Genomic DNA, 15,931 nt, shown 5'->3' with positions numbered 1-15,931 from the left:
CTGAAATGTTCGTTCTCTCTCACTATGTGTGTGTGGCGTTGCTTTAATCTCTTAGTGTGCAGTGTGAAGTGGAGAATTATAGCCCATCCATCAGAAAGAACCTGTTGCTGCTGAAACTTTAAGCTCATGATGACTTCAATACATCACATACATGCTGTTACACATACTCACATGATATAGAACAGGTGTGTGTGTGTGTGTGTACCTGTGATGTGTCATGATTGAAAATTATAGAGTTGAGGTCTCCACAGTTGTAGTGTGTGATGAGGTCCTCAGTAGTGAAGGAGCCCTGCAAAATGCCTGCACGCAAACTTTCATGCTGTAGTAAAGTCTGGTTCAAAGCAAACAACACCTGCAGACACACACACAGAGAGAGGGTCAGTTTGTCATTTTGAACACATAAAATACACAAGTTTAGTCATTTTCACTCCCTCACACACAATATAAAGTCACAAAGCACTCTTAATATATTTTCGCACACTATAAATATAGCCATATGAATTCCTTTTGGAGGTTCCCCAAATATTACGCCAACATACTGCCATATACAAATATGTTGTACAAAGCAGGCAGTTTCTAGAGAAACAGGTATGTTAGAAAAACAAAAAAGACAGGGAGTGCTCCTTTAAAAATTGCTCTATCTCCAGGGTCCAAGGGTCGTAAATTTACAGCCCCCATTAAAATAAAAAGTAAACTCTCTTTAGAGAGAATTTATGGTGTGCAACAGCCACAGACCACAGTGACACTACAGCTGTCCCAGGCTCCTGGGGTTAAACTTTACACTCCCGCCCTCTCCACTCTCACACCATGCCTGATTGGCTGACTCACTCAACCTCTGGCTGTCAATCAAAGTTAAGTGTTTTGACAGCACAGCCCGTTAGAGATGGGAGGGGGTAGTTTTTCTGTTATTTTGAATAGAACGGTAGATCGAATTTCACACTGCCGTGCATTCTGCTGGCTAACACGTTCATACCCAATCATGTGTGGTCAGTTGATTTGTGTACTTGATTACACCTCTCTATTCTGGCTGGATCCCGTCACACTAATTGCCTTGGAGATTTACAGAGAGGGTGTGTTTGTGAGCTTTTGTGACAGAAATACAGTAATGAAAATGGTCAATGAAAGCAGTGATGCTGATTGATTTATGTACTAGCTTAAAGGCTACAGAAGATTTAGTTCCTGCCTCATGCAGAAAGGTTAGAAATGAGTCTATGCTGTTCTATTTAGCACGGGAAATGCTGTTCGGCTCACTAGTCCTCTCTCTCTGCCACATTATGATTTTTTTAACAACATATGGCCATGTTTTCTTACCTATTTTTAAGTTTTTTTGTTTTTTTTTTGGGTGATTGCACACAAAAATTAAAATGATACTTATGGGGAAAAAACATTCATGAGTATCAGATACTTTTAAGATACTTAAAAGATAAGAGATACTTAAGATACTTTTCCCCATAGTGTAAAATCTACATTCTCTGCTTAATTGTTTTTTGTATAAAGTAAGGCCAGACAAGTTTATTTATATAGCACATTTCATACACGATTGTAATTTAAAGTGCTTTACATAGAAAATGTATTAAAATATAGATACTAATTTCAGAGCTCCCCTGTCTGAACAAAACAGTCAAAGATTTTTGGTTTGTGGGACACTAGTAGCAACCAGACTTCATAGTGACCTCCTGACCTTCCACACTCATGTCTGGGTGTGCACCGTCTCACTTCCCAACACTCCCAACCAGACAGCACTAACCAAAAATTAATACAATTGTAACCAAAAATAAAAACTGTTGGAGCACATCTGATCTGTTTAGGAAGCTGGTTCTAATTGAGGCTGGCATAATAGCTAAAACCCTTGGTAATAGGTATTTCTAAATGACTTGATCCTGGTGATCTGAGATCTTATATTTATTCAGCATATCTGCAATGTATTGAGGTCCTAGGCCATTGAGTGATTTAAAAACAAGTAACAGTACTTTAAAATCAAATTCTAAATGTAACTGGAAGACAGTGTAACTGGTGTGTTCATGGTCTTTTTGGGAAGGCTGGTGAGAAGACCACCACAATAGTCCACCCTGCTGGTGATGAAAGCATGAATGAGTTTCATGAAGTCTCGTCTGGACACAAAGCATCTAATTCTTGTGATATTTTTGATAGTATGCTGATATATTTATTGCTTTGACATAACTGAAACTCAGGTCTGACTCCAAAATCACACCAAGATTCCTCACTTGATTTTTTTGGGCTACAAGGAACTGTCCATGTCCAGAAAGGGAATAAAAACATCATCAAAGTAGTCCATATGTGACATAAGTTGGTTAGTTAGAATTTTTTGAAGCAATGAAAATAAATTTTGGTTCAAAAATAACAAAAACTATGACTTTATTCAGCATTATCTTCTCTTCCGGGTCTGTTGTGTTCACGCAGTGAGGCTGCTGACGCGTTACCTTGTGCGCCTGTGTATTTGGGTTCAAATAAATATGGCTGAGCAAAAAATGCAAGTCTTCCTCTGTGTCGAAATCCTAATTTCATTTTTGGGTGAACTAACCATTTAACTAGCTATATCTTTTTTAAGCATTGTTATTTAAGTATTATTATTTATTTATAAATATTTATTTACTTCAGATTTTCATTTTAGTTTGTTTTAGTAATTCCACAAATTACTATAATATTTCTATATATATATTCACATTTTTTATTTCTATATATTTCTATATTTCTTTTTTTCATCTAATATATATTTATATTCTATTTAAGCTTTATTTCAAATAAAGTTTATTTAACTATAAAGACGCTGTTGTTTGAGTATCTTTCCCAACCTGGGCACGATGTCAGTATGGGGTTATGGATACTATTTAATCTATTAAACATTTTTTAAACAATTCTATTTTCAGCCTAGTGCTGTGCAGATCTTTGTCACGCCGCCAGTGCGGTAATCCCAAAATGGACCACGATCAAACCAGCACCAGAACAGCACGAATGCACTCCATCTATCGCACTTCACATCCAGCCAGCGCTCTGTGCTTTGAGCCGACCCCCTGCCGGCCTTGTAATCGCCGACCATTTATTTCAGTATATAGCGTGTGTTGTTTTATTGTCTTCATTTTTTACGTTGCCATGTCATGTCGGGTGTTGCCCTCCTGTGCAGATGTGCTCTGGCTCCGTGTGCCAGGGTATGTGCCCACACATGGGAGCTTTATAGTGATGCCAGCTGCTGCAGCGGCCATGGCACGTTCAGATTAGGAGAGGGGTGTCTGACCCATCTGCCTCGCTTTTGTGCTGGTGCCAAAAAATGAGGAGTTTCCCTTAACCTTAAGCATATTCCATGTGAGAAATTGAGAGATGAAAGGACAACTGGGATGTGATAGATAGAGGGATTAAAGGATGGGACGGCGTGGACGAAAGCGAGCCAGGAAAGAGAATTGGATCATTCTGCGCTCCTCTGCTGTTCATTTGATGGACGGAGTGTAAGAGAGCGCCGACATTAAGGCCTGATGTTTTGTGTGTGTGCGTATGTGGGATGAAGGATGGCTAAAGTGTGTGAGAATGTTCCATTTGTTGAAGTGTGAACACCCTTTAGCATTTCTTGTGCTAAACAAAAGCATATTTTCACAGCACTTTCTCTCTGGTAATGGAGATTTCACAGGGTGGTAGGTGTTCGATCTACCCAGATGGAGTCTTCTGTGTAATTCGTCACATGCGAGAGGCCACGTTTACATCTGATTATTACATCCGTTTTGAAGGTCAGTTTAAAACCAGATGATGCTGAATACAAGTGTTAAGATGTAGATATAAATGAATCTAAAAGGTATATTTGAAAGAAAAAGTGGTGATAACGTCACTCTAAACAGATAATAGGTGTAAACGGAGCTAGAGTCTCATGGAATGATTAAACACAGAAAAAAGTTTGGAGAACCCAGCCTGCTTCTGGAACGTCTTACCTTCTCCCAAGCATTGCATTCCAAAATTTCATTAGCGGTTTGGAGAGAATAAATAAATAAAAAGACCAAGTGAGGGAGGGAAACAAAAGAAAAGAATGTTAATTCCCATGTAATGTTCCCAAATGAGAGGAGGAAAAAGAAACATGCTATTTCATTGACACGGGTGATTATGGAAGCGGTTGACTTCTTGTTCACGTTAGTGGTCCAGCGGACTTCTTTTTTAGTTCAGCTGGTTAGATCTTCTACACGACAACATACACCTCATGACATTATCGCTCTGACGCCTTCATTTTTGGGGGTCTCTTTCTTCATTCAATTGTTCGACTCGCTTGTCTTCATTGTTGTTTATGGAAATTCTGAGGTAGAAATGAGGGATGGAGGAAGAGAGGATGGCAAAATAAATAATAGCTGGCTACAAGCACATGTGCACCACAGCTGGAAGTGATTTCATCTTTTTTTTAGAGATTGGTCAGAGGCATTATGGGAAAAGAGCAGATGGGCACAGGTGCATATGGTAGGCAGTGCGAGCCAAAATCAGCTCAGAGTATCCAAACAGAAAAGGAAAAACAGCAGTCAGCCACAGCTGACCATTTCAAATCAACATCTTGTGGATGACACTTGCTCTTTATTGCTCATTAATTAGAGGTCTTCTCTTTCTTGCCATATTTATCCCTGCACTTTTGTTCTCACGCTTGACTGCCCCTTATATGTCACAAAGATGTAGTGCATTTAGCTTGAAATAACTCAAAGCATAATGTTTGGTATTACGTTTAGTTTCTAATCTTTCAGCAGAACATGTTTTTCACAGCAGGGTTGTGAAAATTCAGATGTAAGAATTGGTCGCTTTCAATACTTGACTGTGAATTTGAACTAAAAAAAACTATTTCCACCACATTGTTTTAATTCACTTTATTAAAAAAATCAAAATTGTAATCCATTTATTTTGTAATATTTAATTAACTTTTATAATCTCAATTAGTCCATTAAAAATTACACAGTTATATTAATTTCTTTGCATATATTTAATTTTACTTCCTAAAATTCTAAGTTGAATTCAATAAGAACTTTAATTCTGCTTACATTTTAATTTGAAGTTTAAAAGGCATAATGGAAGCTTGTTTCAGCCACATAATAATAATAAAAAAAGGTAAGTGTTTCTTATCATCTCACAATTCATACTTTTTTTCTCAGATTTGCGTGGTATAAAGTCAAAATTGCATGTTATAAAGTCAGAATAGTGAGATATAAACTTGAAATTCAGGCTTTTTTTTACAATTCCAAGTTTATATCTTGCACTTCTGACTTTATTAAACGCAGTTGTGAGATTTGTGAGATATCACCAGACCAAGCTCAATTTAAAACTGAACATTGGTCTGAGGAGCCTGCTCTGTATTTTCTACTGCACAAGAGGCGTGATCAGCTGGCATTATTTGAATAACTGTATGCAATTGCATAGTCCTTCACCACAAGAGACGTGATCAGTAGGCAAAGACTGAATGTTTCTCTATCCGTCATCGTGTTAAACCCACTAATAGTGCGCCAGGTTGATAAACCAGTCTGTGATTGGTTCTCGCAAAAGTGTAACAGAAGCAGTGGAAATGAATGTAAAGGTTTCCAGACTGAGCTGTCGGGCGAAATGAAATCGCAGAAGATCAGGCTGGGTTTACCCCGTCTAACTTTGTCCCTCAATTCTGAGAAAAAAAGCCAGAATTGAGAGATGTAAACTCATATTTGTGAGATAAAAAGTTGCAATTGTCTTTTAAATTTTTTTATTTTCCGGCAGAAACAAGCTTCCATACACTCAATTTCCAATGACACAATCCTGAATCAAAGAAGGTGAGATTTTAATGTCGTTTTCACATTCAGATGCAAAAAAACATCAACAAGTTATGATTTCCGTCTCCATTTGACTGAAAAATATTTAGTTTGTGTGAGTATTTAGAGAGGTAAACGGTTCATGCATTGCCTTAAAGACACAGAGCAGACTCTTTGCAGCATATGCTTTGAATAACTTTCTGGACCAGGGTTTCTTTGTTACTACCTTGCATACCAATTTGACATGCTTCCCTTCCCTTGTCTTGTCTTTTCTGTAGTCCAGGAGTCTATAAATTACTGCCAACAGAAGTTTGGTAGGACATTGGTGTAGTTTGGTTTTCCTCTCCTTCCTGGCTTGCCAGACAAATCTCTTCATCTCTCTGTCTAATCTCTCCATGCAGTCGTCTCCATCCTGTCAGTCTCAGTCTTGAACCCGCTGTCATCCTGCATTGGCCATCTGTGTCTGCTTAATAAGATCATGGAGAGAGTTTCTCTTTTCCTCTCTTTTATTTTCTCTCTCACACCCTCTCTCTCTCTCTCTCTCTCTCTCTCTCATTTTGCACTTGTCCAAAAACAAACTCTGCCATTTGACTTGGCAGCACCAGTAGCAGAGTCTTCAGCCATTCTTTCCCTTCAAAAAAAGAGAAACAAGACGAAAGAGCAGGAAAATAATCAACTGTTGCTCAGCGCTCCAGCTGCTTCTGTGCTGTGAGGAGAAAAAAAGTGGAACAAGAGAGTATGAAACGTATAAAGAAACTGAAAGGGTACACCACTGAGAAACAGGAAAACGCTCAGGCCCGTCTCTAGGAGCTGAGGGAAAGATGGAATGGAGGGATGGATAAACAGTGAAGGAGAGGAGCATTGTTGAGAGAGGTCAGAGGTCAAATAAAACTCAGTCTCCTGAAAGCCCACCGCTCTGTATAAACATGCCAGTAGAGATGAGCTGAGCTACATGGGGCTTTAGGACATTTATTAACCCGTGTGTGTGTGTGTGTGAGAGAGAGGGGGGGTGGGGGGCAGGTTTTGCTTGACTTGTCGAGGGGGAGCACTGTTAGGACAGGATTGGTTTTCTAAATGACATTGCAGTTTAACATACAAATCTTGTGTTTTCTTACTGACTGGGGCGAGATTGGGATCTGTGTATCTCTGGATGTGGGTGTTATGGAAGGTCAAGTGCCATGGATGTGCATGCATCATAAAACCCTTTGAAATAAACAGAGACGTATGACACACTACACCATTCAAAAGTTTGTGGTCTCTTATGTTCACCAAAGCTGCATTTATTTGATCAAAAATACAGTAAAAACAGGAATATTGTGAAATAATATTACAAATTCAAATACACATTTGAATGTTTTTTAAATGTAGTAATTATTGTAATTTGTTGTATTTTATTTTTTTGATGGCAAATCAGAATTTTGAGCAGCCATTACTCCAGTCTTCAGTGTCACATGATCCTGCAAAATTTCTTATTTTAAAGTCTGAAAACATTTGTGTTGCTTATAGGCATGTAACAATACATATTTTCTTACTGAACCGGTGCATGTGTGTACCAAACGGTACCGAATGCAGTCATTAACAGTAAAGAGTAGGCTTGTTTTAAGCGCAGAACATAATTCAATCCGAGTTCCCAAACTAACATATTAAGTATTTTGTCCATTTTATCATAAAATTCAAACGATAAATGCTGTTTTGACGGTCTTTAATGTGACATGACAGATCACTGTATATGCGCGTCAGTTCAAGCGGCAGGGCAAGAGTGAATGTGATCATCATAAACATGAATCAACATCTAAAGGTTTGTTGATGTATTACAACTTACTGTAACGTATCATGGTGTAATCGTTCAATCAGTGTTTCAACGGTGGAAAGACATCAATAAAACAGCTTGTAAGCAATGTCACAGTGCATCACATTTACCTCAAAAGTCCTTCAGAGTTCATAGCTGGTTTGTTTGCTAGAGAAATGAACCTTATTCGCTAAATATATGCAATATATTAGCCTATATATTCATATATTCTACTTAACCTTTTAGAGTCTTGATCCTTTAATGTATGTTTGAAATAAATTTGTTATGAAAACGACAGACACTGTGTATAAATGATTATATTGCAACAACAAAAAACAACATAATTTTATAATTAGATTTAGTAGTCAATGCAAAAACTGCCTTGAGTGAAGTTTACATGTTTGCATACAATGCGTTATTTGAATGTTGATAATATTCTAAAAAATTAAAGTAGCAAATTAATTTAGGCTCATAGTTTGGGTTGTGTTGCTAACCTTTAATATTATCCCTATATAGTTTACAGCATTATTTTTAAGAAACTTTTAGTTATACTTCAATTAATTTAAGCATAGACACAAATTGTTCAGTAAACCACTGTTTAATAAAAATAAATAAAAGGCAATTTTGTAAAGCTGCTGTACTGAACCATGACTTCAAAACCGAGGTACATACTGAACCACCAGTTTTGTGTACACATAATGAGAAATGGGGTAAAAAAATAAGTTTAGATCAAATTTGTGCTAGAACAATACACATGACTGATTTGAAGGGTATTAAAATCACCAAGTAATCACCAAGCACAAATTCCTCATGATTGATAAACAAAGTGTGTGTGCATGCCCTGCACTCTTGCATTGATCCTTGCACATTCTGAAGATAGTGACCCCTCCCACTGAGGGAGATAACTGACTCCCACTGCTCTTTATCAGACCCTGGGGCGTCTGATAGCATCTAAACCATATGATGCTCATTCCTGAGCACAGCGAGAGAGAAAGACAAAGAAAGCAACTGAGAGAGTCCTTCCAACTTCTCTCTTATCTACAGGACAGGCTTTTGTCCGTTTAATGCCCTCAAACAGCGTAATTCTCCTTGAGAGATTTGCAGCTTTTGCAAACTCTTGCTGGAGGGTGTGCTGAAACATGAGTGTAACCCATAAGTTTTAATATGAAGATAAATGTGCTAAGGAAACTGAGGGGAAAAAGCCTCCTACTGCTGCTGTTCATTCATAGACAGACCTGTGTGTGTTTGAGAGAGACTAAATGAAAAGCAGACAGTGACAGTGTGTCATGTTCTTCTGCTCAGAGTCAGTCACAGATGAGATCTGGAGTGCAGATGGGCCGCTCGGCCGGCTCTCCACCCAAACCTGCAGTCTTATCAACATCACATCCTCTTTCTCCCTCTCCTTCTCTCTACGATTCATCCTCATCATAATGTTTATTCTCCTTTCATCTACTCTATGCCCTTCCTGTGCCATTTTCCTTTCATGTGCATATGTGTGTGTGAGAGTGAGTGTATCCACTAATGTTGGCTGAATCTGAGTGTGAGTGTGATTGTATAGTCAGCATGTGCTCCAGTTGGTTTTTACTGTAGAATGCACTGATGATTTTCCTTTTTCAGCCAAAAATGCCATAAAATGCCACTTTAGTTTTGGCTGAAAGAGAAAATAGACCAAGTAGTTAAAGAAGAGAAAGGATTTCTCACAGCTTTATCCAATAACAGGATCATTAAAGACCCGAAAATGAAAGTTCTGTCATCAATTACTCACCCTAATGTTGTTCCAAACTCTTTCATTCATCTTTAAAACAAATATATTTTTAATGAAACCTATATGACATTTCTGTCCCTCCAATGAAAGTCCATTCACCCAAAACTTTGACTTTTTAAAACATTCATAAAAACTTTGTAAATGAATCCACAAGTGAGTGATTTAATCCAATTATTAATTCATTTGGATTTATTTTACAGTGTTATAAACGTTTTGGACTTTCAATTGAAGGAAAACAAACAAAAACACATTTTTTAAATGGATTTTAAAACTGAAAAAATAAATAATAAATCATTAATCACTAAATGCCCATGGTGGATAAATAATGACCTTTTTATTTTTTTCTAACCCAACATAGAGCAAAACAGCGTTCACAAGTAAAAAAAAAAATCTCCAGATGCTGCTAGTGGTATTTCAGTGATACTAACTGACGGATGAAAATGGTTATATTTTATCCCTCCTAGTTCTTATACTTTTTTTGTTACAATAAATATAATTACCCAGCAAGCAATTTTGCATTTAAAAGACATCTAATAGCCGTCCAAACACAGCCCTTCGTCTAGGCTAAACATGGCAATATTTGGGCTGTCACTGAAAATATAGACGTCTAACCATAGACCAAGAATAGATAGCCATCTAGATCTTGGACATGTCAAAGAAATGAAACCAAACACCACTGTTGATTTTGCTTACATGATGGAATATCATATGTTATTTTAGCGAAAACGACATGTAACCAAATCCAAGACTATTTTGGTTTACTCATAGCCGGACTATATCATGTCTATAGTGTCCGAGATGGTAAAATGATGGCTATTGCTTGCTGGGTAATATTATAAAAGTAATAAGATAATAATATTTCAGTATTTATATAGATTTATTAGCAGACCTGCTAGAAGGAAGATACCTTGTAAAAAAAAAAAAAATACATATATATGATCCTCAGTGAAAATTAAATTCTGCATAAATACTGAAAAAAACCCACCCGATATCTGATCTTTATTGTACATTTACTTGGAGCAGGATTGTGGTCCAATAAGATTTGGCGGTGAGGAGCTCCACAGCATTACAAAAAATAGAAACCAGGCGACCAACAAAAGCTTTTGTTGCATGTCACGGATACAGCTGTTAAGGATAAACTCAGACCGAGATTGAAGACAGAGGGTTTGACACTTAAGACAGCGTAAGACTGTCTGGATGTGACTTTGTGTCATACCATGCACACTAATGCAGCCTAAGCCCAAACAAACACAGCATTTCACGGCAAATCTTTGCAGAAAAGTCCAATTTCACACATAGACTGTGCCAGCACGGCCTGCAGGCCACTGTCTCTCAGACTAGAGGAGAGCCAGAGAAAATGTGTGCATGTTGTGCTAATGGCAGGCATATGTTGTCCTACAGTACGTGACCTGATGACAGAAAACATGGAAGTGTGTGTGCTGTCATATAAGCAACATGAACATGTGTGTTGAATGCATATGAGTGTGTGTCTGTACAAAGGCAACTGCATTCATCCAAAGGGGTCAGCCTCCTCTGTCAATTTCAATGTATTCCATTACAACACGAAAGGTTCCTGTCAACATGTGCGTACACACTGCAACAAGAACAAGCTGTCTGAGCCCGAGCAGATATTGATGGAGCTTTCACAGACTGGCGCACAGACGCACCGTGTGATTCTGTGAAGGAGCCAGCGCTCTCTCAGTGCTGGCTAGAGTGCAGTCAGAGTCTGAAACCAGAATGAAGTGACACTTTTTTTCCTGTTGGAAAATATGTACAGAGTGCTTGAGCAGTCTTATGTCATACATTTCTCGTGCTTTCGCTCTGTTGGCTCAGGGTTGGCTCTCACCATCCCAAGGCCCACTGTGTAACATACACTCAGGTGTATTTATACAGATGCTTACAGATAAAACACTTTCGGGTGTCGCATTCTGTCATTGGATTAAAAAAGAAAGAACATGTATTTTATTATTTATTTTCTTTGGTGTGTGTGTGTGTTTCTAATTTATTTGGGTCCTCACATGCCCGCATCCTGTTCACGTTATTGGGCTTTAAGGTAAAGTAAATTAAATAAAAACAAAGTAATTTGATTTCTGAGAAAACAATTTATTTTAAAATTGGATTTATATATATATATATATATATATATATATATATATATATATATATATATATATATATATATATGATGCCACAATTCTCAATAATATTATATCAATAATAATAATAATTAAATAATATTGAACCATTCGGTAAGGCATTCATGGTTCAATATGTGCTTTGTGAATTACATTGTTTGTTTGTTTGTTTGTTTTGGGGGAAGGGTCCATTTTATTAATCATTTATATTTCTCTCCATTTGAAACATTTCTCTCCGTTTATTTCGCCTCTGTTTGAGTGTGCCTGAGTCTACGTGCTGATATGAGCAAATATACAATCATATGCCGGTGTTTAGCCGCGGTGTTTAGCCTCAGCGCATGTAAATTCGCGTTTTACATGCGCTGAGCGTGTGCACCTGTTAAACATATGTGATTACTGGACTAAGTAGTCTTACTGCACTAATATTGTCAAATACACAGAAGGTTAACATATTAACACATTTGGTTATGTCTAAAGTGAAAGTAAAATCATGTGTGTCTGTATATGAGATATGAGCAGGTCTTGGCAGCGCAGCCTAGTGATTGTGAACACTTGTCCTTAAAGGGACAGTTCACCTCTGAAATTATGTTAATAAAACAACAAAAGACAAAGAGAAAATCACTCAGTGCTTTTGAATAAAGTAATAATACAGTAACTTTTAATCATTGTATATTGAAGACTATGTAGTTTTAATTTTAACCTACCTTTATTTATTCAACTTCATACTTAAATGCTACTGTAGAGCTCTGAGCTGCCACTGTAAATCTTTATATATATTTATTTTATATTATACAATACACTAGATATGTGTACAAGGGTTTTTTAAAGTAAAGTTAAGTTTAAGTAAGGTTTTTCAAGTCTTTTAAGTAAAATAAAGAGTATTACAATAAAAAACATTTTCTCCTTAACCTCTTTCTGTTCTTGTTGCCTAAGCATAGAATAGCAAATGTTAAAAACCGAAGTATGTATTGAACTAATTATATAGTTATTTCAATACATATAGGTATTATTTATAATATATATAAAATAATTTTTATTTTATTTAAAAATAATTTGTTTTCCCAGAAATAAAAACAAATAAAAATAACTTAATTTTACTTGTCCGAAAAAGCCCTTAAAAAAATATGCTGTCACTGATATATTAAAACCAGTAGAACAACAGGTTTGAGATTTCTGTAAGACTTAGTAGGTGTATAGTAAATAATTTTTCATGAAAACGTTTCATCTATGAGACGTCGTCACTAAAACGGCTTCAAAGGTTTTGTGTGTGAGGTGCATGCCGGCTCGAGCCACCTACTCAAACAAAGCCCAGCTCTCTTTCAGATCATCAGAATACATCATGTCAGCTCTTTCCCTCTCCTCCACACCCATCACTACACAGAGTGAGGGAGCGGGTAGCTTGGCAGAGGAGAGTGTGAATTAGAAGCAGATGAAGACGGAGTCACAGCCAGTGTTTCGGCAGGAACAAGAGCATTTTTACTCTCTCAGAGACCCACATCCAAGAACACATCCACTTCGCACACACATACAGACATAGGGACACGCACACGCACATAGACAGACAGTGCTTCCGTTTCTACAGCTGGCTGGATCCTTATCTTACCCTATGCATGAAACAGAGAGAAAGGGAAATGGAAAGAGGGATAAGACCGACATAGACAGACAGACAGACGACAGGATGAACTCAAGGAAAAGAGAGAGAGAGCCAAGCAGAGATTGAGCCAGGCAGACAGACCCACACACACAAACAGAGCGCCTCTTTGACTATGTGCTGGTCTTAATTAGAAAGTGGGATCCAATGTTTCTACCTCTTTCTCCCTCTTTTTCTCCTTCTCTATCCCCTTTTTTTCTTAGTGTCTCTCTCTCTCTATTGTACTTTCTCTTGGCCATGCCCAAGTCTCCAAACCAAAGGGACGTTTATTACTTTACAAGAATGTTCCACAGGTGAGGGCAAGGCCAATTTGGATATAAGCCACTGGGCAACTTGCCAAACTGCAGAGATCATAGCTATATTTGCATTAATTTAAGTCTTGTTCAATTTTAGTCTTCATTAGCCTGTCACACCATTGTTTATTTATATATTTATGTGTTTTGTGATGTTTGAATCACATTGAATATGATGCAAGGTTATAGGAAAACTCCATTTAAATTATATTTATAATATAGTGCTTTTAGGAGCTTAAGAATTATGTTATTTACTAGCCTTCATGCAAATTCAATAACTTTTTTGGAACTATGGAACACAAAAGAAGTGCTGAATTAATACACTGACCAACAACATGAGGATAAATACATTTATGTGACATACACTACCATTCAAAAGTTTCTTTTTGCAGAATTTTTTAAAGACGTTAATTATTTTATTCAGCAGGGTTGCTTTAAAAAATACTATAAAAACATAGTTGCAAAACTTTTATTTCAAATGAATAAAAATGCTGTTCTTTTAAACGTTCTATTCATCATAGAATTCATAAAAGAATCCTGAAAAAAAAATTCTATACAAAAATGTTAAGCTGCACAAACTGTGAACAAACTTGAACTCTAAATCAGCATGTTTAAGGGTTAGTTCACCCAAAAAATAAAATTATGTAATTAATTACTTATTAATGTCGTTCGACACCTGTAAGACCGCCGTTCATCTTCAGAACACAAATGAAGATATTCTTATTGAAATCCGATGGCTCAGAAATCGATTCATGATTCAGATCGCCAATGCCACGTGATTTCAGCAGTTTGACACGCAATCCAAATCATGAATCAAAACACTTATTCATAACCGTTCTAAGCTTTGTTTTGAAATCGGCCCATTACTATACAAGTCATTATTTCATTTTTTTGCGCACAAAAACTATTCTCTTTGCTTCATAAAATTATTGTAGAACCACTGTAGTGAGATGGGCTTTGTAACGACGTCTTTAGTGCCTTTTATGGGTCTTGAGAGAGGAAATGACATTGGTGTCAATGAAGGCCGGTCTGAGCCAACGGATTTCAACAAAAATATCTTCATTTGTGTTCTGAAGATGAACGGAGGTCTTACGGGTGTTGAACGACATTAGGGTAAGTTATTAATGAGAGAATTTTCATTTTTTGGTGAACTATCCCTTTAAGGATCATGTGACACTGAAGACTAAAGTAATACTGAAAATGCAGCTTTGCCATCACAGGAATAAATTACATTTTAAAATAATAAAATAGAAAACATGTATTTAAAATGGTAACATTTCACAATATTTTCACTGTATTTTTTATCAAATAAATGCAGCATTGGTAAGCATAAGATACTCTTTTTTTTTCATTGCCTCCCAGAGACTTTTAGAAAGTAGTATATGTGACATATTTTTTAAAAGTATTAGTTGTGGTGGTCCTGTAAATTGCACATTGTTTCGTGTGTGTCTGTAATTCAAGTTGAACTTTATAGGTGTTTTCCAGCGTAATTAGCAGCTTTCATATCATTCATATGATGTGTTTAGTTCTGGGCAGTCCAACAGCTCAGAGCTGATTTCATTTCTCTTGTATATTTACAGCTGTAGTTGTTTTCTCTGAATGTTTTATTGTTGTGTGTTTGTAGCTGTGTGTGTGTTTATGTTTTTATGGCAGTTTGTGTGTACGTGTGTCTGTTTGTTTGCCTTCCAGTTGCATGCATTTGGCAACATTAAGTCTTGGTTTACTACATTCTGTGTGTGTGTGTGTGTGTGTGTGTGTGTGTGTGTGTGTGTGTGTGTGTGTGTGTGTGTGTGTGTGTGTGTGTGTGTGTGTGTATGTGTGTGTGTGTGTGTGTGTGTGTGTGTGTGTGTGTGTGTGTGTGTGTGTATGTGTGTTTCCTTTGTGGCTCTTTGCTTTGAAAAACAAACATTTTATTATTTCATTATATCATTTAATAATGTGCAGCGTTAGGAAAAACAGAGATCTGAACAGAGATCTTGGTTTCCTAGTAGAACTAACTAAAAATAAGGTTTGTTTTTTGTCTCATGGACAACCAATCACAAAAAATCCTGTCTTCCAGCTTCTGCCAGCGACCAATCTCTGCCTCAGAATCCTTGGAAACCAAACAATTATTTTTGTGAGCATACATACACAAAGATAAGTTGTGTCATATAAACTTTTTTATCCTGATAAATCTAAGTTAACATTGATTGATGGTCATATGTACTACACAGAGAATACAAAAACACTACACACACCTGTGCTCACACACTTTCGTGGCATAGATTTGGATGGCAAAACTCTGGGGGGAAAAGTGCTGATGTTAATGGAACTGCAAGGAGAAGGAAAGTTTTGCACCATATTTTAACCAATAAAACCAAAGAATTACTGCTCAAACAGACTCCATGGCAATGCACACGTACACACTCACGACTACAGCAGTAACACACACACACACACACACACACATATATAAAAATATGTGTATATATATATATATATATATATATATATATATATATTTTTTTTTTTTTTTTTTTTTTTTTTTTTTTTGAATTTTGTACTTTTT

At 36.8% G+C, this 15,931-nt stretch overlaps 1 protein-coding gene across 1 annotated transcript in view; it reads right to left on the bottom strand.

The window, feature by feature from the left end:
- The window catches only part of trabd2b (TraB domain containing 2B), a 62,468-nt gene that overhangs the window by 18,413 nt on the left and 28,124 nt on the right, over positions 1 to 15,931 (bottom strand). Inside the window, exon 3 of the mRNA XM_067412710.1 lies at positions 206 to 352. Coding sequence (XP_067268811.1) covers positions 206 to 352 — 147 coding nt within the window. The remainder of the gene's footprint in view (positions 1 to 205; positions 353 to 15,931) is intronic.

Source organism: Pseudorasbora parva, chromosome 13, assembly GCF_024679245.1.
Source record: "Pseudorasbora parva isolate DD20220531a chromosome 13, ASM2467924v1, whole genome shotgun sequence".
Classification (NCBI taxonomy): Eukaryota; Metazoa; Chordata; class Actinopteri; order Cypriniformes; family Gobionidae; genus Pseudorasbora; species Pseudorasbora parva.
This window is presented reverse-complemented; position numbering and strand designations above follow the sequence as displayed.